This window comes from Botrytis cinerea, chromosome 8 (genome assembly GCF_000143535.2).
Source record: "Botrytis cinerea B05.10 chromosome 8, complete sequence".
Taxonomy (NCBI): domain Eukaryota; kingdom Fungi; phylum Ascomycota; class Leotiomycetes; order Helotiales; family Sclerotiniaceae; genus Botrytis; species Botrytis cinerea.
Window position 1 is genome coordinate 1176315 of NC_037317.1, and position 27770 is coordinate 1204084.

Here is a 27770-nt window from a genome sequence, read left to right on the forward strand (position 1 = left end):
ATATAATGGGCTGATTTTTTGAAAGTTTTCATGCACGTTCCTCAATGTCCCATCGAAACTTACCCAACCAACCAAGCCTTATAAACCACCCATGCATACTTAAAACTAGGAAGAAGTAATAAAGAACTGGAATGGCTGTTTCTAAACCAACCAATTTAATCCAAATTAGTTTACTTATGTAACCCAAATCCCCGTCGATAGAACGGAGCGAGCCGGATCAGCCTTAATTAACTTTTCCGGGTGTTTATTAATGGTCATTTCTATCCTTATAGCCCTTACGGACGTTGAATGCCGCTTCCACATGTAAAAAGTGTGTGTACATTGTACAGAGTTTCACCAATCACCTTCATTCTATATATGGTCACCACATCAATAAGTTGCTAATAAGAGTAGCATTGCATCAAAACAGCGTTGATTCGAAAAAGCGGGAAACTTTTGAAGATCCCCAGGAGTACAAGGGTACGCAGGGAGAACTTCCGGACTGTACAAAATCCCCGACGTATATTGACAGATGTTAACGTCATCCCTTGCTCAATATGTATATCTTGCCTACACCTCCAAGATTTCAGGAACGAAAGAACGGTTTTCATCGACGATGATAGTTAGCTATCAAATCACACAGCAATACAGCGTGGCATGTATTTGATATTTGAATTTATGTTAGGGGGTTGAACACTTTCAATGGCAATCCTTCCTTGAAAGGTCGCTTGTGCAGAATCGTGCATGTTTTTCAGGGTTCAATAGGCTCTCATCTAAACCATTCTGGTAACCATATGCGCATCCGGAAGTTGCTTTCAAGCTTTCCGTTATTGAATCTGTTTTTTTCTAGACATTCCGTTCGTTTCTAGTTTCCTTTTCTCCGAGCACTGAAGTGCATATGCTCTTGAGGTGTGGAGGAGATATTGCGATGACCACAAGTGTGTTTGTTGTTTTCACTCCGAATTCCAAGATTTTGTTCAATCTTCATGAAATAGTATTGACACTCATACAATTCGCTACATAGTACCTACCGTCTACGGATAGTTCATCGAGTTGATGAGATCACTACATACCATAGCTGCCCACTGCCTACGCTGTGCTCTTGTCGTCTTGCTGTGCGAGGACCCCGAGAGCGTTTGCTTGTTACCCCGCATTTTGTCAAACCATCATCGCAATAGATTCACCCCTTATCTTGCTGGAAGAATCCCAAATCAATGGTCCTGCTCCAACGGTTAATTACATTATCTGAGCCTACTTTTTCACCACGGATACCTGCACGACCCTTGTTGGACAAAAGTGCCTCTTCGTACTACACTTCTCTCTGAATAACTAATCATGGGACTATCAAAATCAGGTCAATGCTGTAAGCCTCATCATCCTTCAGCCTTCTCATGCATTGTTATGTCGGAAACGTAGTACTGCAATGTCACAAGGAGCTCAAACATGGACTTTTTGATATAAACGTCATGGACTTTTTACTTCGCAGTTCATTTCTTCCTTAGTATGCAAATTTCTGCGTTGCTGAGGGACAATATTGAACTAATGTACAAACAATCAGTGGTTATGCCGCGAAACCCCGACATACTAGATGCGTTAGGCAGTGTTTCAATAGGGAAAATATGGTATTACATGAGAGTTCTCCGGGTTGAGTTGCAATAGACCGGGCGGCAGATTGAGAGTCTGTTTGACTTTCACTTGATCAAAGACAGAATCCTACTGGATTTTTCCAATATTTTTTGCAAAATTAGCTAGCAGGATTGGCCCCCACTTCTGGAGCGGAAGCCCACAGTAGCCCCGCACTAACAGTATGCAGTATTCTGGCTTAGAGAAGATAGTGGGTATGAAGAAAAGTCTCGTTTGAATCTTTGATAGTAGGGGATTTGCTTGCTCCATCGATGGTGTTCGGAGACTCGCAAGTCTTTCGGGGTGTTTGATATTCGGTATTCATGGATCAGGCAACTTCTCGGCGAATTCGGTGAAAGCCCCAGTGGGGCTGGCTGTGCTCATTAATGAAGTGCACTAGGGATTTGCAGACAGATAGATATAGCTTCGGAAGGTGTATGATGACAGACCCTGAAAGGCTCATTCTCCACTTCAATATCCATGGGAATTGTTTGTTTTGGAGGTTATTAGACGAGATATCGCCGTTTCTCAACAAGGGGGCTGACTAACAATCCAGCAGACTCTCTTTGTTGCAGGTGTAACAATTTTCTGGCACTTCCATATGCAAATGAAAGTGTTCAAAAGTCTATCTGCAGCACTATTGGCATACTAGATGTCTGTGCGATATATCAGATGAACTCTCTTTGGAGACGATTGATTCCGAACAGGAATAAAGCTTTCGGTAGAAGCCTATTATACATGTTGTGATGGAATATAGGTCGTGGCCCGCGTTAACCAATCTTTGTCTGATCATATGAAATAGTATCAGAAATCAAATCTGTCGTTCGGGGATCACACTCTGGTGAGATGTGGTATGTGAAGCGGCTTGAACTTTCTATATTTATGGTGAATCGTAAGTAGGGGTCGCACTTCCTTCAAGACGATCCAGAAATTGGGGCATCAGAAGATTTTGACACGGGTTCAAGTACTTTTTCCAAGACATCTCAAGATTTTCTATTCTTTAAGATGACTCAAATTCTGACGATACACATGTTTTTCTTTGTTGTTCAAATGACAACTATTCTGCACCGGTATCCTATAAATAATTCACAAGTGGCACATTAGCTATATTTCTCTACAGGATCTATTGATACTGTGCGCCAACTTTTCTCATACATTGGTATCAGGCATTCAGACGTTCAGGGATACCCTTCTCCAGAACATCCACCAAAGAGAAGGAAGGGGCAATAAGAAAGATAGAAAGACATTCAAGAAGCCACAAAAATATCTTAACCAAGATAAGGTTTAACGTGAGAGCTCGACGTAAGAGCACTCTATATTGTCTTTCAGAGCCTCAAATCGCTCCAATCATGTCCCGTTAGACAGAAACGCACTTTTATAAGCTCAGGTACTCAGATATCTAACATTTATTTTCCTTCCTACCAACGCACTTTAAGCTTCTAGCTCTATGCGAAACAAAAATATCAAACCCCTATAGATACTGAAGCCATGTCAAAGCGAGCATTGGAACTTTCAATTCTCACTCCACATCCTGTTCCTTTTGTGGGAGAATAGTAGCATTAGCTAGCATTGAGCATTGAATATATTAGAAATAGAATTATAAAATACCACCAGTAGAAGGTCCAAAGCTGGGGTGTTCCAAAAACCCGAACAAAGCTAGATCATAGCTGGCGAACAAACCCCGAATGCATAGGTGAAAATAAAGGCCCACAGACCCCACCAACACCGAATGCACTCCAGCTTTTTCAACAGCAACATACAACCATGATGAGATATGTAGATAGATGTACTGCTAGGTTCATCTAGGATAGGATAGAGATAGAGTCCTAAAGCAAAAGATCGACTACTGAACACATCAAGATCACAGGCAAAATCGAAGAAAATGGCAAAATATATGTCTTACGACACATTGAATGACCAGACTGGGGCACGATCCCAGGACCTTGTCCGTATTTAACAGGTGTTAATTGTTAAGGACACGTGATAACCAACTACACCATCCGGCCTATTTGTATATCTGCGTTATGATAAACTCAAATTATATACTCAATTTGAATTTGAGGGAGTGAATGAAGTACAACATAGTTTGTGAATTTGGTGGGGCAGAAAAAAAATCTCGGATAGTGGGGTCCTCTCGGCTCAACCCCTTCATTTTCTCGGTAGTCTAGTTTTTTCATCAAAAATTTTCAACAACTCAAACCATCACAACCCAGATAGAACCCAGAGTTTTGCTAACTATGTGTTTTTGAATCATCTTTCTTCTTTTCTCCACCTTTTTAAGCTTGTTATATTATATACTGAGCTGAGTGGCAGGTAGTATACAATATTATATGATTTCCCTGCTGGCGCAATGGTAGCGCGCAAGACTTCTATCAGATATATCTATATCTTTAAGTTCATCTTGAGGCTGTAGGTTCGAGCCCTACGTAGGGAGTTACCCTGAGTATCATCGGTTTAAATCCGTTGCTTGAAATCACTATTTTTGCCATTTTTATCATTTTTGAGGTGACCTTCAAAGGGACATGGATGGAGCGCTCTAGGGAAACATTTTGTCACCTCGTATGAAGATTTATAGTAGAATAAAATAGTTTCCATCTATAAGTTCTCAGCATAGAATTTTGGAGCAATAATATTGGTCAATTTCATTTTTGTTCTTATTCTTGGTTGGCTGTGGGTAAAACCTAGAATTACCCCGCGCTGGGCAAAAAAGTCCTTTTTTTTTTCAACCAAAAAAAAAGTGCAAAAAGATTAATTGATGAGAGTGGGATTCGAACCCACGCCTATTACTAGACCAGGAGATTGTAAACAACCGTTTGTTAAGAGTTAATCACCTTAACCTGGCGCCTTAGACCAACTCGGCCATCTCACCATAATTGATGGAGGCGAAAGCGAGTTTTCAATATATATTAAGAGCGTTTGTTGTTGGTGGAGAAGAGGGGGGCTGCCCCACTTGTTCATTCGACGATGATCCATATCTCTGCTACCTAAATGTCCTGAAAAGATCGAAGGTTTATTGATTGTTTGGTATTCAATAACCGTCTAAATGATCCCGGCTTTTAGTGTTGGCGTGGTACATTTTTGTATTTGGAGTTGATCTACAGGGGAAGGTTATTGTGTGAACGGAGTGAATAACTTCAATTCAATTGCCACTGTAATATAGCAACTGTAATAAAGCCCTAAGCGAATGCGAAAGAGACTAGCTCTTTCTGTAAGCCTTTATAAGGCTTACTACTTTCAATACGTAGCTAGCTCTTTAGACAGAATACAATTAGACATACAGGACCTACGATATTCGTGGGTGCTACGTCTTCCGTATCCTTCTCGTACCAACAGTTATATAAGGACTTATTATTAAGTTAGCATGTTCACCATTCATCTAGTCACAAGTAATGTGAACTCTCCAATATCAATGTATTCCTAAAGAAAAGAAGCTTTTTCAATAAAACCTATCACATAGTAGACATGTTTTCAATCCAAGCCCGTTATACGATTCATTGCCCGCACACCAGGAGAAATCTCTTCCTTCTCATCTCAACTCTCACTTCTATATTCGAACTTCCGGCTATTCAAGGACAAGTGTTCTCCAGCTTTTCCAGATCTTCGTATCTTAGCATTCAGTTGCAGCGATGGGTTTCCGTGGTGAATAACTGGTGGTCAACAATTTGTTTTTTCACTGCGGTGAAATCACGTCATTTGTGTTGTCTATGAAGAACCAAAGATGTTAGCTAATATTTTTCGATCGACTCTATAAGGAGGGATATATACAGACTAGAATCTGTAAAGTATGCCGGGAGTCCTCTAGCCCAGAAATATGCCACAATACCAGTTTCTACATCACGCATCAACTACATCTAGTCAGTTTCTCAGTCTTGATAATGATGAATCAGTGACAACGAATCACCTTCTGATGCAAATTATCAACACAGCGATCTATCACAACCATCAATATGAACGCCTTGACTAAGTAATCATGTTCGAGACTCACCAGGATGACATCTCAATATCCATTACATATCTATCTATCCAAGGTTGCGTTTTGACTTTACAATAATCCTCATATGAAGCATATCGTAACATATTCAGACAATGCAGCTTGGTCCGCAGAACAAAAACTATTGAAATTAGCCCAAACTTATGTTCACGCATGAAATATCCAATAGCTTCTGTAACTAATACCTCTTTCCCAACTTGCCTGATTCTATAACACCCATCAACGAGAATAACTACATCCTACCTGGCATCAAATTTGAACCAACAAGTTATTGACTCGTTGAGAACTCTTGATGGCCAGATACACCATAAAGTGAAAGCTCACATCTTTACCTGGAGCCAGTATATTTTATCCTAGAACACAAGGCATCGTCGAACCGTTTATCACCAAAACTGACCAAGTCGTCAACACCAGTTTTTCCAAATATAAAAGCCCGCAAGATACACACGAGGCTGGCACAAATGCTGCTGCTGTCGATGCCAGTTTCTCCATGTATGAATACAAAGCTACATAGGCAGCAGGACATGAGAATCACTGCAGCCATTCTCCCTACTCTCGGATCTGAACATGAGATTTAGACCTTGCAAATCAGACGAAGTAAAAATAATGGCTAATCGGCTAATACATATCTGCACTTTAAAGTTGGTAGAGATGCTTTCGTAGTTTTGACAACCGAAATTGGGTGCTCCATCATAAAGATTGAAAGCTACATCAGTAAACACTCCCACGCTTTCTTTGTTTCCTGGGGGTTTGGTGGATCAAATAAATTTGTGCCCTGTTTCACTTGACTACGGATCTGCGTAAGTGGATGTGTTCCCGAAGGCCAACACCGTCACTGAATACTTGGTATGTATACGGATTTGTGGTGTGAGACTGAAGATCGGCTTGTAGATTCCACCCACTTTAGTATGTATGTAGAAATTTTATTTCTAGAGTTACTCGTCGACTCGACCATTCGCGAAATTAGGTATTGCAGGTCATACATCATCTACAAATGACTTTATATAATGTTTCACACGGCAGGAATTACAAAAACCTTCTGGTTCGTCATGGATTCCGGCAGATGGCTCAATGCGTATCCCTGATTTTGAATTTGTCATACGTAGATTGGATGCTGCAAGTATATTTACTTTGCACTACACTCCATGTGAATCTAAAGTCCGAACTGTCAACAATAAGTATTGAAACCCGCATAGATGGCAGGTTAGCTTACCAGCGGATGTGTGAATCCACTTTCTAAACATTGGACGTCGCTCATAATATTTGCATAGCATAACTCGCGCGACTTGTTTGATATGGTTTGAAGATGGATTGGAGAAAATAAGTAAAGACAGGAGAAACAACTCGACTGGTCGTACGAGCACGACGTGAGTACTGAAACCACTAGAAGGGGCTTTACACTTCACGACATTGCTAAGAACCGAAACTTACGCAGGAGAATTCTGTAAGTAATAAGCTGACAATAATTCACAATGCTAAAGGGCAGGCATCTATTGGCTCAAAGTCCAATGGCATGCTCAAAGTAGAATTCTCCACAAATTACCTGTATTCGGGTCCTTTATCTAGAGATCTTCACATGCTCGCTTCGATTCTATGCCGGAAACATATCCTCCATATAGCCTCTGGGAAAATCAAGATATTCACTAACATTTCATGAGAAGATATTCCTATTTTTCTAACACTTCCAGGGACCAGGAATTCAAAATTTACATGGATTGGGAAAAACATGCTTATAAAATCATGAAAAGATTCAAGAAGTAGAATCCTTAAATCTATGAAATCAACACACCAATTTATACTTAGTGTAAGAACATTCGAGGATGTGAAACAAGTAGTTATGAAATGAATGTGAAATTTGAGAAATGAGTGCGAATAGGCAAAGTTGTCATGTAAATGATACTTGCCAGTTATAATGAAGAGAGAAGCGTCGAGGAGCTTCACTTGAAGCTCGTAGTAGAGCTGAAATCGCCGAACGTCTTTGATCTTCCTTTAAACGGTGACTGTTTTGTAATTTGACAACCTTGACATACGTGCACCGCCTGGATTATAAACTAGGCCAATATACATCGCTGAAAATTTCCTACCAAAGTCAGGCACCCATCCATATCTTCATGTTTCTTGTAAGCATTCTAATTTCAATACGCTCAAAAGATCCACAGATAAATACATCCCGAATAATAAAAGGACACCCTATTCGCCATTCTTTATTCTGTTCTTATCCACAACGCCTATACCCAAACATCTTTCTCCCTATAAGCGTAGAATTCTACGATCTCAAGGCCCTTAGTCTTTCGCCCAATCCATCCTCCTCTACTTCAGTTGGATTCGATTTGACTGGGGTCGCCGCTTCTGGACTCTTCATCTCTTGGTTCAACTCAATTCCAGCCTCATCCGCAACTTGGTTCATCAATCTATCAACATCTTCTTGAGGAGTTGCTACCGCTGTTGCGGATGTAGTTGCGTTTTCGTAATAGCCTGTTGCTACATCTAAATCTTCGAATTGTGTCTCGAATCGATCCATTACTGCTGAGATCTATAGATTTTGTATTTTGTTAATTAAAGTTAAAGTTAAAAGTGGGGTTGAGTATGGAGATCTGATAGTTGATAGAAAGCAAACTAACCTTTTCCAAATCCATAGCTTTCATAGCTTGATCCATTCCTCTTACTACATTCGTCATACTGCCGGTGACTTGTCTCATGGTAACAGCAGTCTGTACTCTACTGGCCACGGCATCAATTCTACTGGCTAATCTCAGTAGATTTAATTTCTCATTTTGTTTGCGGATGGCGTTTTCGGCATTGATCTTTGCGATGTCAGGGTGGCCTTGTTGGATTGCCTGGAGAGTGATGTTAACGAGCTGTATTTATGTGGATGTATATGGGATGGAAAGGCGCAATATACCTTCTTGAGTTTATCCTTCTCGGCCTTTTCTGCTTGCCCAGCCTTGTTGGCTTGTCTGTTGATTTGTTTTGCGGTGAACTGAATGTTGAGTTAGCTTGAGGATATATTTGTGCGCAGAACAGTTGACGTTGAAGTGCGATCGATGTGCGCTTTTGGGTGAGAGATAAGCAGAATGACGTACCTTCAAATTGAAGAGGGCCTTCTCGAGTCCTGACATGATGGTCTTGAATGGTGGCTATGATCTTGAAAAGTAGCAGAATGTTTTTGTGTAGGTATCGCGATGACAATAGACAGAATTTGGGTGGATGTTCTGTAGATGGAAATCTACTTAGCCTTACGAACTTGGATCTTCTTGCACATGTGTGACGATTGCGGGGGCGCTAGGCTTAACCTTAGATTGCTTAGTCATCACACCTTAGATACTCGTCCCTTCCTACTGTGCATGAACCTAAACCCCTCCATTCATGAAAAAGTATCCAAAGTACATCGTTGATATTGTTTATCTTTCTCGAACATCATACAATTGGATTCGATCGCATTAACATCTATCTATCCACCAAAGCCTCTCTATCAAAATGCTTCCAAAACCAAGACTTAACGTCCAAAACTTTCCACGACCACCTCTCCTCGAGAAAACATCCCGTCATCTCGTTGTGAAATATCGAGGTCAAACCATCGCTGAAACAAGTGATGCATATTGGGTTTTGGAAACATATCATTCACCCAGTCAATACCCCTTTTGCATTCATGACGGCTCTAGCCTCTCTCCATCCAAAACCTAACATAAGAACAGCATATTACCTCCCCGCCACATCCCTATCTTCAGAGTTTCCTCTAACCCCCACCAACAAATCCACTTTTTGTGAATACAAAGGCTCGGCCACATACTACTCGATCTCATTGCCTCCACCTTTCTCTCCTACTCCTGCTTCCGCTTGTCCCTTTGAAGATCAACTTGTGTCACCCGAGCCGCGAAAGCATGAAATAACCAACAGGATTTGGTCATATGAATCTCCCACGCCACAGTATGCTGATTTGAAAGGTTATTTGAGTTTCTATGCTGGACCATGGGATTGTTTTGTGGATGGAGAGAAAGTTGTACCGCAGCCTGGAGATTTTTATGGTGGTTGGACTACGAGCGAGCTCGATGGCATCATCAAGGGGAGTGCGGAGACAAGATGGATGTGAAGTCTGGCTATAAAGATAGATGCAGATAGGATGTGTATTTCCGGCGTTCTGGTGTGGCACATAGTGAGATTTGCAGATAATCATGAAGCAATACGTCTCAGCATGGAGATTTTTCAAAGTGAGGCAGAAGATACATACCATAAATGTTTGTCCAGTGAGTGAAATCCAATTTGAAATGAACGAACACTTCAAAGGTACTATTCGAGACGAAGACCCATTAATATTCATGATCTTTGAAAATCTATGGATGAAAGTCTAACATCCGATCTTTCAAATTTATGTGGAACACCGTTGACAAACTCCTGATCAGCTACCTCAAGGCATTAGCACGGCTGAAGTGTTTTAAGATGCTCTCACTTCGCCAGTAATCATTTGATACAATGGCTACTAATCTACAAAACACAAATTCATGGTGAGCTAGAAAACATTTACAGAAATTATAACCTCAACTACCTGATTGATAGGTCAGGTGTTGGAGGCTTGGAGCGCGAGTTAGGAACTGTCATCCCATGGCGAGTTGACTTCATCGAGTCAAACAATTTTGTTCATATAAAATCACATCACACACAGAAAGGCATTTTAATCACACAAAAAACACAAACGATTAAAGGGTAACTCTTTATATATTCTCTCAAAGGAAAAATCTATAATTACAGTGTTGACAACACTTTTTCTTTTCAATTCCCCATCCATTACTCATGATCATATTACGATCCAGCATCCCCTCCCAACCCTCGTGTGTACCATGCCAGACTGGCGTAACGTCCATAAAGATGGAACAAAGCTGATTATGTTTTTCCTCCAAACAGAAAATCAGGTGTGAACTAATGAAATTGGTATCGAATTGAACGCCTCCCGGACTTGATGCTATGCATGATTTCTATAATCTTGCTTCAACAAAATGAAATATGAATGACTTCGAATCAATCGCTTACAAAGCAAAGATTGCGACGAGAGCAGCAGCGATGAGTCCGCCAAAGCTGCTAGTGCTCTTGATGGCGCTGCCGGTGAATGGAACGGAAGCGGAGGTGGTAGCGGCAGGTGGAACGTTGGTGGCTCCTGCAACACCGGAAACAACCTTGGTACTGCTTGATGGAGCAGAGGTGGTGTATCCAGCGGCTTGGGAAGCAGCAACGGTACCTGGGATAAGAGCAACGCTAGCAGTTGCTGATCCAACTGCTGGAGCAGTGGAGAAAGCAACTTGTGGAACGGTGATAGCGGTAACAATAGTGGTTGTGGTGGATGAAGATGGGATGACTGATCCGGAGAGGGAACCAGTAGATTCAGTGCATGGAACGACCAAGGTGGTGCTAAGAGTAACAGTGGTTACTGGGGTAGAAGCGACACCTTGGACAGATGAGGTAGCAACGGCACTGGAAGCAGCTGGGACATAGACGGTAGAAGCAGCAGTAACGATAGCTGGGTTGGTAGAGACGTGAGCAGCACAGATACCTTGGAGGTACTTTTGAGCGGCATCAATGTCAGATGCGGAAACACCATATGCAGAAACACATCCGAAGACGCTGTTAATGAATGCAGTATCTGGGCAGTAGCAGTCTGAATCAGTGTTGGACTCACAACCGACCAAGTACATCCAGGTGTTCAAGCATTGAGGCAAGACATCTGGGCATGAAGCGGTCTCAGTTGGGGTAGTGGCAGAAACGGTAGTAGTGACACCTTCAACAGAGCTGGCTGGGGCTGTAACAGTGATGACACTGGAGGTGACAACAGTAGAAGAAGCAAGAACGGTTGAGGTGGTTGAGGTGGTCTCGAAGCTGGTAACTCCTCCGGTGGTGTGGGTCAAAGTAACTGGGCAGATAGTGGTGGATTCTTGGACAACGACAGTGGTGTAAGCAGTGGTTTGGACGCTAGTGACACTTGGAGCTGGCACAGATGTGATACCCTCAGCAGATGAAGAAGCAGCGCTGGTTGGGACAACGATGCTAGTGATAACACTGGAAGTAACAACTGTTGCTGAAGAGCGAACGGTGGAGGTTGTTGAAGTGGTCTCGAAGCTGGTAACTCCTCCGGTGGTGTGGGTCAAAGTAACTGGGCAGATAGTGGTGGATTCTTGGACAATAACGGTGGTGTAAGCAGTTGTAGCAAGGCTGGTCAAGCTAGTGGTTGCGTAGGATGAATTTGGGGCAGTTCCAACAGATGTACCGATAATGGAAGAAGCAGCGGAGGATGGAGCAGATCCGGAAGAGACTGGGCAAGCAGTTTGACCAGAGAGAACTACACCAGAAGAGACACATGGGGCAGTGGAGGCAGCTGGGGAAGAAGCTGGGGAGGAGGCAGCAGTTGTACCGATGACGGAAGAAGAAGCAGCTGGGGAAGAAGCTGGAGAGGAGGCAGCAGTTGTACCAATGACGGAAGAAGAGGCAGCTGGGGAAGAAACAGCTGGGGAAGAAGCTGGGGAAGAGGCAGCTGGAGAAGAAGCAGCTGGGGAAGAAACAGCTGGAGAAGAAGCAACAGTTGTACCGATGATGGAAGAAGCAGCGGATGAACCTGGAACCTCAGTGGCGGTGACTGGGCAGATGGTAGTAGAAACGGCAATACTATATAATTTATTAGATAAAATTCAGAATGTGGCAAATATATTGAACTTACACGACAGTAGTCAAAGCAGTTGATCTAGCTGGGCAGTCGGTGACAGTGGCAGCGCAAGAAATGATGGTAGAGACAGATGTGGCGTAGATGGTAGAAGTAGTCAATTGGACAACAGATGAAGATCCAGATCCAGTGACGGATGTACCAATGATAGAAGAGGCAGAGTTTCCTGGAGCGGTACCGGCTGGGTAAGTGTGAACAGAGGTTCCAATGAGGCTGGTAGCGCTTGAGCTTGGCTTAGCTGAAGTCTTGATGCTAGTCTCGGCACTTGAACTTGGCTTGACTGAAGTTCCAATGATCGAAGATTGGGTAGAACCAGTTCCGACAAGGGTGTAGGAAGTACCGGTAGCGGAAGGAGTACTCTTAACCGAGGTAACCTTGTTGGAGGAAGCCAAGGTAGTCTTGGAGGATTCAATGGAAGTGTGCTTGGAAGCTTCGCTGGAGGTTGTCTTGACAGAGGTAGTCTTGACAGAGGTCTTGGCACTAGCAGTGGTGGATGGGTGTTGAGTGGTAGATGCCGAGCTGCAGTCGAATCCAACGGAGCTAATACCAACACTGCAAGAAGCCTTACCAGTAGCGGCGGTGTGTGTTTGACTTGCGGAAGAGTAAACAACGGTGACGTTCTTAGCACCACCACATTGAGAGTTGTAGATGATGGAGCCTCCACTTGAGCAAGAAGAAGTTTGCTTGCAAGTAGATCCATCACCCATACCATAGTGGAATTCTAGATCGCAATCGAATTCGGTGGTAACGTGAACGGTGGAGATGGAGAAAGCGGAGATATCTCCAGATGATCCAGATGATCCAGAGTGACCTGATGATCCGGAAGAGCTAGATTTGGAGGAGCTACCGCAGGAGAATTGAGGGCATGAGCCATGGTCTGAAGAAGCTGTACCAGAGATGCATTTTCCGGAAGTTCTCCTTGGGAACTTTGGGTTGTCACGTTTGCCGAAAGAGTTTGAGCATGTGAATCCAGAGAAGGAGAAAGCGTCATAGTTGCTGAAAGATCCAGATGTGAGGTCGCTGAAATCCCATCCGCTCTTTTGAGTCGAGGAGCACTCATTGTTGGTGTTTGAAGGACAAGAAAAGCTAGACTTGTCTGCCCATCCGGTGGCAGCAGCAAGCTGGAAGCCGGTGGCCAAAGCCGCGAGGGCGGAGAGGGTTTGAGTCTTCATTATTATGTAATAAGTTGATCAACGAGAGTTGGTATGAAACGAAAAAAAAAAAAAAAAAAACGAATGGTTTTTGATGCTGAAAAGATAGAGAGTAAAGAAGTGAATGACTTTAACTCTCAAAGGGCGATATAATTATAAGAGAATGGGTAAAGGAAGAATCGTAATGAATGGAGTATAAACCTAACATGAGGATTCTCAGGATCTGTTATATCTTGAGAAACGGTTGGGCCATGACCTTTCCCACATAGCCTCGATCCCTTTCTTGGGGTCTTCCGTGTTGAATCACCCAGAAACTAGATGGAATCCTTGTTCCACAATCATCAAGGATTCTATAGACGAGGAGAATCTTTGAAGAAGCTAATACTAGACAAGGCCATATCCTTCCAGACCCATGCATGCGCGCGCCATTTCGTCCTTTACTTTTGGTGTGGAGTCTGAACCTCCCTAGCTTAAAAAACGTAGTTGGTTAAGATACGCCAAGATGGTCTCTGTAGAAAGGCCATGCTTGTTCAATCGAGGGGTGCAGATGCGGAAAAGAACAGGTGAAACTTGACCATGCGAACTACTGCAGGTACGCCGTCCTAGTCAGGGGCAACTTCATTTTTCCTCGTATTTAGTCGTGCATCGTGATGATGCCCAGAATTCGCAAGGTCAATGCTTATTGCTTACATTCAATCAGACGTAAAGTTCGGACAAAAGAAATATTCTTAGCATCCGCCCACAAATTATCCCACGTTATTTTCGTGCCGATTTGGAGGTTGGACGATTCGGCCTTCTTTGAAATTGTCAATATTGTATGCCTGAAGCTCGAGCGCATATATTCCAGAGCCATGATACTCTACAACAGCACACACACACACACACACACACACACATTGCAGAGTATTGCAGAGTTGTAACGCTCAGAAAATGTGTTTGGATGCATGCTAACACACAGCCGAGCGGCAAAGGAATGATTGGATGTTGAACATTGAAGAAGTTATGCAACGTATCTTCAGTGTCCGATTCGGAACTTTACGTTTATGCAGGGTGTCTGGAAGCAGTCATCCATTAATTTGGTTGGAGGTCCAACCATGAGGTGCCATTCGATTTGGCTTAGATCAATCAGATTAGGCCCACAGATAGATCCTTATAGCGGTTCCTGAACTCAGATGACACTATCATTGGATAAACCACAATCATGATCGGATCAAATCAAGGTTGAGAGCGCCATTTAGAACATTTTAGGGGTCGATGAACTTTAAGTCTTTTGGAAAAGGCAAAGTCATTCAAAATGGGGTTCGCGGAGTCCATTGGATGTGATCAGTGTTTCATCAGTTCTTGCACAGCCCCTCTGGTGGAGCCATGGAGATCATTCAGACATCCTGACCAATACAATGGCTTTAAAAGCTCGAGACACAAACATTAGATAAACATCTTGAAACGACCTAAATACAAATGCCCGTATCATTGATATGAGATGAGGTAATCGATCAGGATCCGAGAAAGGATTCCCATCATTTCATTCAGATGCCATCACAACTCATTAAGATTTGCTTATACTATGCAAAGCGGCTCAAGTTGTACTGAATGACACAACTATTCGTAGCATTCTCATGATTTATATCTGTTCTTAGATATCTACTGAGAGACAATGCAACATTGATGTTATCCTTCGCATCCATCATTTAACTTGCAAGCTATTAATATAACGGATGCATTATGAGGTTGCAATACAGAACAGGGGCTAGATCATACAACTCCTCCGACTCAGTTTGCAATCAGTCGATATCATTTCTTTTCGAAAGAAAGAAAGAAAGTTTTGGCAATGAGACCATATGTGATATCACAGACAGACGTTGAAAGAGAATGTAGTAAGTGGATTTGGTGGGTTCTAGAGGTCGGATGTTTTCACGCCCCTGTATTTACCGCTTAGTACTCCGTACGGGGCACATTGAATTTATTGGCTACTAGAAAACACTAGGATCACTGGGTTTACAACTATCTTTTTGAGCTTGTTCTTAAAAACTGGTCCTTCAAATCTAGTTATAACTCCAGGTTAATATCTTCCGAAAAGAGAAAATACAAATTACAAAGCTCACACATATCGAAACTTTGTTGTTTCGCGGTAGATCATTGACGGCTTTTGTTACTGAATGAGAAATTGCTTTTCTAGCAACGAGGAGAAGTCTGGGATTATTCCAGAGTCAGGTTGAAAAAGGAAAATGCAATTCCGGCAAAGTAAGTCAAGCTACCCCGTAGTGCAAGAACCATTCAGGAGCAAATACCCGGATCTTTCGATTTCTGCGGAGTGACATTCTGTTCCGTCGAGTACGGCAAGGAAACTCATGGGAAAGCTCCTGGCGAGACTCCCACTCTTATTCATCACAGAGACGGAAAGGGTGTACATCCCCTGCAATTCACATCACATATATCCATATCTAGACAGAAAGATCCGAATCTAGAGATCTTTCACAGCACGACCACGTCAATTTGTGACATCCAACCCCCTTTCACAATCTTTTCACGAGTTCAATACTTCCTGGCAAGCTGGTAGACAAATACCACCACATGAAACGATGACGGCTTGGCCAAAAAAATACCGATAGGTTGTGGGGAAAACACTTTCGCATGAAACAAGCTTAGAGCGCCATCAGAACGGAAAATTGTTTAGTACGATAGTTATTCTATGCATCATCTTCGGTAAAATCGGGTTACCAGTATGTGATGTGGAATAAATGGCTGTTTGTGGGAAACGCCGTATAAATTTGTTTCCGATCAAATGTGTGCCGAAAGTAACAGTATGGAGGTCTGAGCAACACGTTTCCTGACCCTATACCCCTTCATTGGTTCATTTCTCTTACCGAGATATGAACGACAATAATTGCTCTCCATCTTTTGTTTGTAGACCTACATATGCTACTCGATATGCTGTAGGTGCTCAAGAGTCTTCGGATCTCTATAAGAATTCAGGTCAATAGTAGCGGGCCTCAATAGCCCCGGAAGATCAACACAAATAAGGCTTAGATGCCCAGACTTACCAGAAATTTGCTTGTTGTCCCCATCCGATGTAGTATCGGACGACATCAAAGACACGAAAAACATGGACAGTGGAGACAACTTTATCCAATACAAGACCGTGCGCGAGGACAGCGGAAATTTGGATGGGCTATTTTTGACTATTCTTTTTTCAAAACGGGATGGTCTTTGCCGTGAACTTGAGATAGCAGATACCACAGGGAAACACACATTGCTGCGTCGGCAAGGGATCTTTGGGTCTTCACGTTTGGTAATTTCACGTTCGTCCAGAAATTCATACTCAAATTTGGTGTCAATGATAAGTCATTGCATGCATTGATTGGAAAGGCTGTGCAACTTGAAACCACAACGAACACGAAGGAGTGACGAAAAGTTTCCTCTTGATTGGAGAATTGCATTGAATTGAAGTGACGGGGTGTGGCCAACAAATTCATGCTATAGCAAACGACGAAATGATATAGCCCAAACCACGCTGACTCGGTATCCACAGTTCAACTCAAGACCGGATCTGCGAACTACTCGCTTCGACTAATATAATGTTTGGACGTTTTGGGATTGGACATTGAATTCAACGATAGTGCGAACGTACGCGGTCAAACAGGCTTCGAGATTTTGAGTTCAGGTATAACGGCTTTCAACATTCAAAATGCTTTATTTTAAATGCTCCGGTGCCAAAGTTGCGTCTACCAATTACAATAATGTCAGATGAACTCGACGTTTCGGATGGAATTCGTATGCCAAAAAAGCTCTCTTTCAGACCGTATTTCAAAAATCGCTAACCAACCTCGCACTGGGCTTTTGTCAGACTGGGGTGATATGTCAAAACAATGAAAGTTGCAGAATTTCAACATTATCTTTGCAGATGCACAAGAGTCAAAACAATTCCATTAATACATACCATAAGCTGGAAAATAGGCATGAGTTTCATGGGAACCTTTAACGGTCAGCGCAGATATTGAAATCTCCAACACCTCCTTGAGTACGATACATTGGGCATAGCAAATCTCGTAGGATAGTCTTCGTGCAGACACGGTACACTACCTGCCTATATTGTGCGTAAGACTAGTTTGGGATAATCTCATGATCCCAAAGTATTAGTTCAAGGCTAGCCCTAGCCTATGGAGTGGCCAGTTTCTCGTCTCGTTGATTTGTTGTGCTCCTCCCTTTGGAATGTTCTTATTTCTCATCCTATCAAAGTCTCAACTCACCTTTGTCTTTCTATGCTCTCTTAGTTTATTCGCTCTTCCCTATGAAGTCTACTTTATTTCATGGAACTGAAAGGAGTTATTCTCGAGAAAAGATAGGTTTTACATTTCAAGATAGATGGAATTATGTGGAAGAAACATAACACAAATAGAGTAAGCCTGACCCAACCCTTCGAGTTCCGCCAAACTTATTAGAAATAACGGTGCGGAAAAGTCAGTTCGACTCCAAGATTCTCTGCCAGTAGCCTTTGTTATCACTATCGTATTGTGTCAAGTTCTGCCCAAATATATTCATATTGCAAAGGGATTTGGTGCAAATTCAAGCTTCTAATTGTCTACTCTTAGTACTTCTTTGCTTGCATTGTGCTCAGGTTTAATCTCATCTTCTTAATGCCATAGGCTAGAAGCCTCAATGTTGGAACATAAAACATACTAAGAACTAAGTCGAGATTTAGGCTTTTCTTGCAATATTCAAATTCTAGAACAAGTGTCGAGTCAGTGACATTCATTTATGTATTCAATCATTCCACAGTGCCAAAAAAAAAAAAGCTCATGCTATTTTTCATTCAAAAAAATTCGTCCTAAGATCACATAGATCTGGCCACTTAGCTTGCTAGGTTGTTCTGGGAAACGTCAATTCGCTGGTTTGATCGACAAAAATTTTAAGCCCAACATCCAAGCCCTCAAAATGAACTTCGGACCCTCGTAACCTATTCGCTCATAGATGATTGAACTATTTGCCCAAAGCACACAATGAAAAAAATGTAGTTCGTGTCATGGAATTTCTTTATGCTTAACCTGGGAGCTTTCGGGAGATGCTCACCAGAGACTATTTATTTATTCTCGGGACAAGATAAGTATTCTTGGTATGTCGAGAGATTTTTTCATAGATGAGCCCGTTCTTACCGTCTGTCTATCTTGAGCAGGCGACATGATGTTCTTTAGCAGCCTACAAGAGAAGGAGAACGGTGGAACTAAACAAGGAGGCACAACTTGGTTCCTCCCTCCCACACTGTCGCTGCGAACATCTCTAGCAATCTCCTGGATTCATCTAACCACACGATTTATACGCCAATCATGAGCTCTTCTTCGATTCTTTTTTTGACATCGACAAGATAGAATTACACCTTCACGTCTTTGCTTCCACTTGAAAAGTTCCTTGATCTTGAATTATCTTCATTGCCAAACCAAACGCGAGACTGCTACTTCTTTATCAAGCCATTTGGTGCACATTATCCGAGCATATTTCATTATATCATGGTTTATTTTCATTTCAATTATTCTTGGATGCTTGTGCTTGCTAGAGAGAGGTTTCGTTGAAGGGAGTTGGGGGGACTTGGTGTAAGGTGGGACCGATGGAGAGAAATAGATATACTGGGGTGATGAATTGTGAGAGAAATGATGGGCGAGGCCTGATGAGATACTTGTCCTCTTACTCGAGAGATAATCTTCGCCTATTTCCCCTAGAATTGTGTTTTGATTATCCTTTGAAATCGTGGCACAGTATTGCTTGGCTTTCGAAATCACGATTGATGAACATATCAGTCATTACATATGGGAAGCTTTGAGTATTATAGCACAGAATATATTCAATGCACATCTTAGTCTTTGGAATACTATCATTCAGTATGTCTACAAAATGGACCATTTTTGCCCGTGGTAGTGACATTGACCGGCAAGGTTCTCGTGTAGTTTGCGGAATCGCTGCTTAAACTGACTTCAAGTTCTCTCTATAAAATCATAAGAAATCATGATATTTACACGTTGAATTGAATTGGTGAAGTACACGCCTAATTGCTGATTTCATATTATGTGGTTAAATTTGACGTGATGTTCTATAGAATAATGTTTTTTACTCTATATGCTGACCATTTGAAGCAATTTCTACAGAAAAACATTCGGGTATTAGACCTTTAGTATACAGACTTGCGAGTGAAGATACTACATTGAGCTCACAAAATGCGAGCACATGATTATCTCCGATAATCCGAGTGATACAGGGCTGCAAGCTAGCCGTTCATGATGGGTGCATAGTGGGTAAGAAGCTTGGTGATCGCCGTGGTAAATTTTTAAGAGACGAAGGCATAAATAGGACGACTATCTGGTGAAGAGATATGTTTGGCAAGCGTATGAGTGAGGTTTAAAGGTAAAACTGTGAGGTTCATATACATGATTTTCAAACACAGTCAGTCGTATTGTTCTCTGCATATCCCTAGGCACTTTTATCTAAGTATAAGGCTTGTGCAACTCCTCATTTGATCAGACAGGAAAACGGTCATCTTTAAGCCACTTTTTAGAAAGAGAGTAATATATCTTAAAAGATGGAGGTCATTGTAAGAGAGATCATTCAGGTAATATGTGCTAACTCTGTGCTTGGTGTTTCACCAGCTTCGACACAATATCAAATACGACCTACATGGTATTAGCTAACGACAGTCTGAAGAGTGGTAATACCGAAAATCTGTAATACCTTATGACGAACTCCCAAGACTGTAGTTTCCTACAAAATGAACCAGAACCAAGATCCTACACACCATGATAGATAGCACAGCACAGGCATGTGATGATGCTACACGAAAACTGCCACATAATCTCCTCATAGGGCCATGACTCAATCATATTTGCTTGGTGGTCAAAACCAGCCTTATAATAGGACGCGCTGTTCATAGTATTTCGTATGTCGCATGCTAAATGTTCTTTCTTCATCCTTCCATCACGGCGCAAAATTTGAGTCACTCATTACTACTATGCTACGATGTTGAATGAGATTTCTGTTCCGACTCAATCGGTGTTTAATGAGCTCTAAATCCTAGAACATATTCTATTCAAAATCAAAGTCACACATACTTTTACACTTTACCAACAGCATCTCAATGAATCAGTGCTAGCCTTCAGAAGGGCCTCCCTTCAGGCAAGAGCTTCCATTGTATACTGGGAAGAACCACCGTCTCAACCCAAGTGATACTGGAGGCTTTAAATATCTAGTATTCTCGACGTTCTGAAGCGATATAACTGTTGGTACGAGAAGGATACGGAAGACGTAGCACCCACGAATTTCGTAGGTCCTGTATATCTATTTGTATTCTATCTAAAGGGCTAGCTACGTATTGAAAGTAGTAAGTCTTATATAGACTTACTGAAAGAGCTAGTCTCTTTCGAATTCGCTTATGGCTTTACTACAGTAGCTATATTACAGTGGTAATTAAATTGAAGTCATTCACTTCGTTCACACAACAACACTATTTAGGCAATATAAACTCTCGTGGAGAGAAGACATGAGAAGTTCAGGAACCCTAAGCATGATTGTCCAGACTACGATCAAGTGTTCGGGTGCTTCTAACTCTCACCTCTAGTCAGAGTGTGATGAGTTCCTATCTCATGGCACTTGTCTAAAGTCTAAATGTTACCCATCCGTCTCGACTCTTGCCATCTGGACAATTCGCGGGCTCGTCATAGAAGCTCTATATGACCGAGGTATCACTTTGAGCAAGATCATACTATGATACCCTTATTAAGGCTTAAAAAAAAACACAACCAATGGACACGAAACAAACCTAGACAGCATTGAATGAGTTGAATACATGTTTAAATCTATTTTGTTAGCACTCTCCAACATAAGATCTCTTCAAAAGACTTCGAAGAACAATCACCATTCCTCGCTAAACACACAATCAAGTTTCATCCGAAAACGGCTGAAGCTTTGCTTCTATTACACCATATTGTGCTAAGAAAAGGCAACAACCAATTTTTGCACAGCTTCCTTTGGTTCTATTTGCTGCTGAGTATAAAAGATATTGGCCTTTCAACATCGGCCGATAACGCACGAGAAAGCCAACAGCGTCTAGCTACTTCAAGAACATTCGAAAAGAGCCTATTCACGCCCTACCCTGAGTCCCCGACGGTGCACGGGGAGGGGAGAGTGGGGGATCAGATGGGGATATCATCATGATGTCATCGCGAAAGCTAGCTATTTAGCTTCTAGGTTCGTCTTTTTGTGTGTCTAGCCGAGCAGGAGGCAGTCTTCTCCTGATGCCTACATATTGACTCGGTGTACCAATTAGTACTCATGATTTCTATCACATGCTTTTGGTCAGATCTACCATCCGTCGAGGCTCAAAAGAAAACAGGCGTAGGATCTGCCTAGCAACGCATCACCTAGGCAAGTTACTAGCCACTAGATTTCTTTAAGATGTTATATCGATGGGCTGAGAGTCATCCACATAGCAACAGTCGGCGGCTAGGCCATCTTGACACGAGGCCTCTTTTCATGCAAAAGTTTCTGAATCAATTCGCCGAAGTTGTTTTTTTATCGGGTATTTACAGACTGCTTAAGAGGGCTGATTCGTATGCGCTCATCCGATTGGCATTATTTGCACATCACCACCCTATAAATTAATGTTGTGTTATCCGCCTGCTTCATTTTGACCTTAGCCATGCCAATTGGCGTCGATAAACAAAAAGATGCCTGGGTTGGTCTACACCCCGCTTTTTAGAATAAAATTGGTCTTTACTGGCGTGTAACATTGATGCATAAGTCATGCCACTATTTACTTTTCGCCTACATGTACAATATAATTATGCTGGCAAAATGGTCTTGTTTGTATTCGACCTGGTTATGCCTAATGACCTGGAATAATGAGGCTGCGATTCGAGTCCAGCATCACTTTTGAAACCAAGGCTGAAACCATCTCCTTGTCGAAGCGAATAGGAGCCTATCGTCAGCCAAAGTATTCAGGCCATTATCCACGATTCATGTGGTTATCAAACTCGCAGTTTAATGCCTCATTTCCTAAAATCCAGTCATAGAATTCGAGCAATTATTTGTCTTATTTTTACTTCAAGGCTGGAACATGGAGCAGGGATTAAGGTTAAGATAACAAATATTATTTTCAATTATCTCGTCATAAACGCACCACAATCGCACATTTTTGACACAATGAAATTGGTTGCCTTACTGCATGCTACTTCTATTTATCACTTCATTGCGCTTTGGGTGACGCCTTTAATCTAATTCGGGTATTGCTTCTTGTTCGGCTGGGGTTGTGGTCAGATACAAACTCGCCTTGAACTGTAATTATTATCAGGTGTAACTACGGAAACGGCTGGCTGATAGATGGTTGGCGCCCTGAAATGTATTGCGTTCCCAATGAACTGTCTGATCTTAACCTTTATTTGGAATTATCGACCATGTGTAGATCATGTGCAGACCATTTGCTCTTGATTCGAAATAGATCTAGGACGAGGCTTTCGAACGCCTTCCTATCAACGCATAACTAAATCAATATTTTATCTCAACTTCTGACAAATCATTCCTTGAATTATACCAGGGATCTAGAATACTCCGGTTTGAGAGGCTCTGACTGCAGCCTACGATCTCTACCTAGCAATTGTTAACCTCGAGACGGCAATGCTATACTACTTGACGCCCTACGAACTCACCGACGATGCGAATATCGATTGTAGGCTGTTCAGATCTCGGGGTAGCCTGACCCAGCGTTGCAGATAGCGGACCAATGGGCAATTTCATGGTTGCACGTGTAAGTTTGACAGCCAGTGTCTCCACGTCCATGTTTAAGGCGACATGAAATGCATGACTTTAGGTTATACACCGAAACCCAATATAGAGAAGTCATTGATCTGAAAAGCGTCGCAAACTAGCGGTGAGAGACTGGGCAAGACAACACTGCAAGAACAGCGAGCCACAATGCAAAATAGGACAGGAAAGCCTGCAGCCATACACCTAGGTTGCGTTGGCAAACTTCAGGAAGCTTTCAACTTCAAAACCCTTCCTCGCTGGCTTCAGCCCAAAAGTGAATTATTGTGGTCTTCTCGGGCATGATTGCCAATCACTGGATACTCTTATAAAAAGGCAATTATTCACCCGATAAGGACCCGAACAGATTCTAAAGCGCAGGAAAGTTTGGGTATAAATCATTCAATTGAAAAGTACACTCAGGAGAGGCACCCAGTACAATTCAATGGGGCCGTCTCAAAGAGACCCGGACCCTAAGTTCGCAAGAAGATGCCCAATGCCCCAATGTTGAAAAAGATGTTCAATGAGACACCATCAGGCACATAACTGCATGATCTGTCCAAATTTGCCAGAACATCTGAATGAAGAACTGTTGAACCTTGCATCGATATGTTGATTGTTGATTGTTGATTGCCGTATGACAAACCTCGAGACATTCGACATCAATTATAGAGCCGATTCGCGATACTTTCCATGATCATAGACTCTTTGGGTACCCTTTAGTACCCAACGTACCCAACTAACGTAAGCATCTCAGCGCCCAAAACTGAGTGGGTAGAGAACCTTATAGTCACTTCAATATCAAGCAAATATCGGAGTGCTACGAAGCATAGTAAATGCATTTGCTATAGCCAACATTGTGTAGTCGTGATATGTATTGTATTGCACTTCGTGTCGGAACACCGAAATTCAATATTACCCTCTCTAGCCTAGAAAATGCGAATGATGTCTACCACCATTGGAGAAATCAGATCCAGATTCACCTCATCGAATAAATTGGATTGCAATCATACGAAAAGGCAAATCGATTATCCATTCATTCACGGGAAGAATAGGGGAAACGAGCTTCCAGGTAAACAACAGCCCTGTCTTGTACCCCCTATCAAATCATGAATGTATTGAAGAAGAAATGAAATGTAAATTAATTTCACAACTCAACAACTATGATGAGATGCAGAAATAATGATTTCCCGTGAACAACTGTTGTATTCGTTTCATCCTGCCACATGCATTGATTGCGCCGAAGTGCTTGGGATCGCTGTGAGATCGTTGATATCACATCACGCTCATGGCCAAATCATTTGAATTTTTGTGGACTCCAATGCCTTCTCTCACTTTTCCAAGACTACTGTGGTACGCGCTCAAGTGCTCACTCGTGGATGTGTGGATGTCAATACATACCAAACTTTGATTTTGGAGTAAATCTGAATTCCCCGAACACAAGAATTGTTCTTGTTAGAATCACGTGATTATGTTAAGGTTAATTTCTCGCCACCAGTGAGGTAACAACGTGATCGGTGAGAACATTTTTGGGCGTCGCTTTGGGCGTACGAACACGATATCAAAAATTGTCGTTGAATTTGCGATAAAGCCCCCCCCTCCACCTACATATTCTCGCCATATCACACACGATCTCAGTTCATGTTTCAATTCGCCGCTTGTATCTCAATCGATAACTACTACGTCAATGTTATGCATGCACAACATTGGAGTTCAGTGCATGAACGACAATGCTGTACATGTCGAACTGGTTCAGCGTTCTGTAACATGTTTCTCCAACTTGATACTGTACGACATTTGTCGGGCTGTGGGTGTATCTACATGGCACCAGTAATAGCAATTCAGTTTGATAAACGTCCAAAGGCAGAAATTTGGTGCTGCATGAGGCATTTTCGAGTGTCATGTCTTAATTTTTGTATGTTGAAGGATACAGTGTCCTACCTGGTACAACGCAGTCTATCTCCGGTGCTGTTTGGCATGCAGCATTTTTGTCCAACGCGCGTGTGCCATACTGTAGTGCACATGTTATGTTGTGTAGGTTCTCCTTTGTGCTAATGTTAATCCTCCAGAGCCATAAAATGCATGAACTTTGGCCACTAGATGGACCCAAAACTGGTGCGGTAGGATCAGAACGATGCTGTGCTCAACCCCGCGTCCCGGATAGTGGAAAGATGGCGGATTATAGCTAGGCTTATGTATGGCAACATTATAGGGCGGGTAGATATATTCAGGCAGTTCCTCTTTCGAAGGAGATCTCAACGCAGAAATTTCTTCAATGGGGATTCTTGACCCCACACAACCCATACCTTCAGTGGTATAACGGGTAGTTTTGTGGTAATTTCCAGCTTGATGGGGCATGAACTACCTTTTCTGTCATTTATCACATTGGGCACGGTCACAAGTATGCAATATCGGAAGAGCTGTTTTAACACAACGCGAGGCAAATTCTCTAATGCTAATCGGGCACCAACTTGTAGTAAAACGAATATATCATCAGTGCAAATGAAACAGCAGACGCTATCGAAGCCGTTTGAACCCGATCGAATGTTGTGATGCCATTCTCTCATACTTTTCTGTAGAACAGGGGATTTGTGCATCTAGGGCAGCAAACCAAACACCTGCAATCTCAGGCTGTCTGTTACTACTAGCGGTGTTACAAAGCATGAGCCTGGGGTTTGAGAGTCTCGAGATTTTTGAAACTCAAGCATCGACCAAGTACTGAGCATAGGTGAGTAAATTTCTGAGTGGTTTCACAATGCCAGCCAGGCAGGCTCAATATCCTAAGGGGAAAGTTTGTTCCTCACCAGAGTATCTCTAGCCTGGATTGTTGAAGGATTCGTAGAGCATGGGTTTTGAAAATTCATAGCCGCTTATACGGATAAATGCGTTTATATCTTCCTACTAGCCACTTAACAATCACACAATGCCTACTGGCTCTACAAGCTATCTCCACAAAGCCTCATTTCCAACAGTCATATTGAAAACACTAATATGGGGCTTCCGCATCGTGGAACTTAGAAAACCACATTCAGCAGCTTGCCTTAATGAGTCATAATGACTCTCAACTATGTCAGCAACAGTTTCTAGTGGCCATTCGTTAGGAAGCTCAAAGATCGGCCAAGATAGTAACACCGAAGGCAATTTCACGATGACGGGAGGCTCCATAAACGTGATCTTTAGGTCCATCGGCCTCTACACCATCCCAGCTATGTTGTTGCCTACCTCGTTTCCACTCTTGTCAGCTGCGAAGGACATTTCGACGCGCAACAGGCATCTCGATGCGACGGTATCGCAAAGGCAAACGAGCTAGCAAGCCTAGACGGTGCGATGGTGCACTATCGATGTTCACCGTGTGTGGACAATTGAGACATTGGCTGTGACTGAGCGCGCTTGAAACGAATACGATCTTCGGCCACACCCTAAGCAAGCCGATATTGGATGGCAAAGTTGGCGATAGCGAATTTACTGGATCAGAGTCATCCGAAGGTTGACAAAGATGACATTCTCAGCGTTGATCTCCAGGGACCGTGGTATAGTTATCTAAGCATTGGTATTCAACAGTCAGTAAGTCTTGAGAACATGATTAGGCCTGAACGAACGTTTGCAAAACAGGGAATTGCTTACCGAGCGTTGCCTGAGCTTTCCATGGGCGATAGCCAAGCTGTATGAAATTAAGACCACATCTTTCGGTCAGCTAGCTGATCGGGAATGCAGTATGACAAACCAAGAGGGAGCATCGAAGCAAGACTGAGGGGTGATAAGGTAATCAGATGTATTGGCAGATCAAAGAGTCGCTACAAATTACAATATAATTTGAAGGCAGTGTGCTGAAAACTTTCATTCTCAGGAGAGCATCCCACTGTGGCGAAACGCCACATACAACCCAAGCTCAGCGGAACTTGATTACCAGCGTAGGAGTGAAAAGATGATCTTGCCAATATCATGATTGTCGTATAATTGGTCTCATTGGAAAAAGATGAATCAATCTATGGATAGATCTTCAAATTTTTTGAGAATTCGTAAAATCTTCGCCTTCCCACAGCCTCAGAGTCGGGATTACCGAAAGGGATTGATTCGTTCCCTCATTGGATTACTCATCAATTTTGGAGTTTAGAGCAATTTAATTGGCTGCCCTGCAGAAGACCATCAGCCACACCATTGCGCGTTAGTGCACAAGACTCACATTTTTTCGCCTGTACATGAATCACTTCGCTTGGCCGATTGATCTTCGCAAAGGTATTATGAATTTGCAGCGTGCATAGACGGAACGTTGACTCCCCAGGAGCGGGAAACGAGCGGAGGGAAATGTGAGATTAAGGAATTGTCATGCAATTCTAGACAGGAGGATTACTCCCCTCCGGACTTCACCGGTACGCTTAAGTCCGCGAAAACAGGTGATGCTTACCATGCCACCATCACGATATTATAAAGCAAAATTCATCTTTCTACTACAAGGCAAACATCGCTTATGCTCTGGAAAGTCTCCAATGGAAATCGGATATAAATAGGGGAGCTTACAAACCGAATCGTGACAAGAAGCATGCTC

General features: G+C 42.5%; 3 protein-coding genes across 3 annotated transcripts; 1 reads left to right on the forward strand and 2 right to left on the reverse strand.

Annotated features, from left to right (window-relative positions):
* Positions 1 to 7414: 7414 nt before the first annotated feature.
* Positions 7415 to 8847, reverse strand: Bcdid2. Its single transcript, XM_001554624.2, has 4 exons — positions 8677 to 8847; positions 8496 to 8573; positions 8215 to 8430; positions 7415 to 8126 (listed from the first exon to the last, which is right to left on the reverse strand). Exons 1-4 carry the CDS (start codon positions 8710 to 8712, stop codon positions 7860 to 7862), a joined length of 597 nt encoding a protein of 198 aa, XP_001554674.1. The 5' UTR covers positions 8713 to 8847; the 3' UTR covers positions 7415 to 7859.
* Positions 8848 to 8961: 114 nt separating this feature from the next.
* On the forward strand, positions 8962 to 9799 carry BCIN_08g03100 (hypothetical protein). The gene is made up of 2 exons (XM_001554623.2): positions 8962 to 9221; positions 9289 to 9799. The coding sequence occupies exons 1-2, from the start codon at positions 9071 to 9073 to the stop codon at positions 9681 to 9683; spliced, it is 546 nt and encodes a 181-aa protein (XP_001554673.1). The 5' UTR covers positions 8962 to 9070; the 3' UTR covers positions 9684 to 9799.
* A 464-nt stretch (positions 9800 to 10263) lies between these two features.
* Positions 10264 to 13815, reverse strand: CND17. Its single transcript, XM_001554622.2, has 2 exons — positions 12294 to 13815; positions 10264 to 12241 (listed from the first exon to the last, which is right to left on the reverse strand). Exons 1-2 carry the CDS (start codon positions 13466 to 13468, stop codon positions 10615 to 10617), a joined length of 2802 nt encoding a protein of 933 aa, XP_001554672.1. The 5' UTR covers positions 13469 to 13815; the 3' UTR covers positions 10264 to 10614.
* Between the last annotated feature and the right edge of the window lie 13955 nt (positions 13816 to 27770).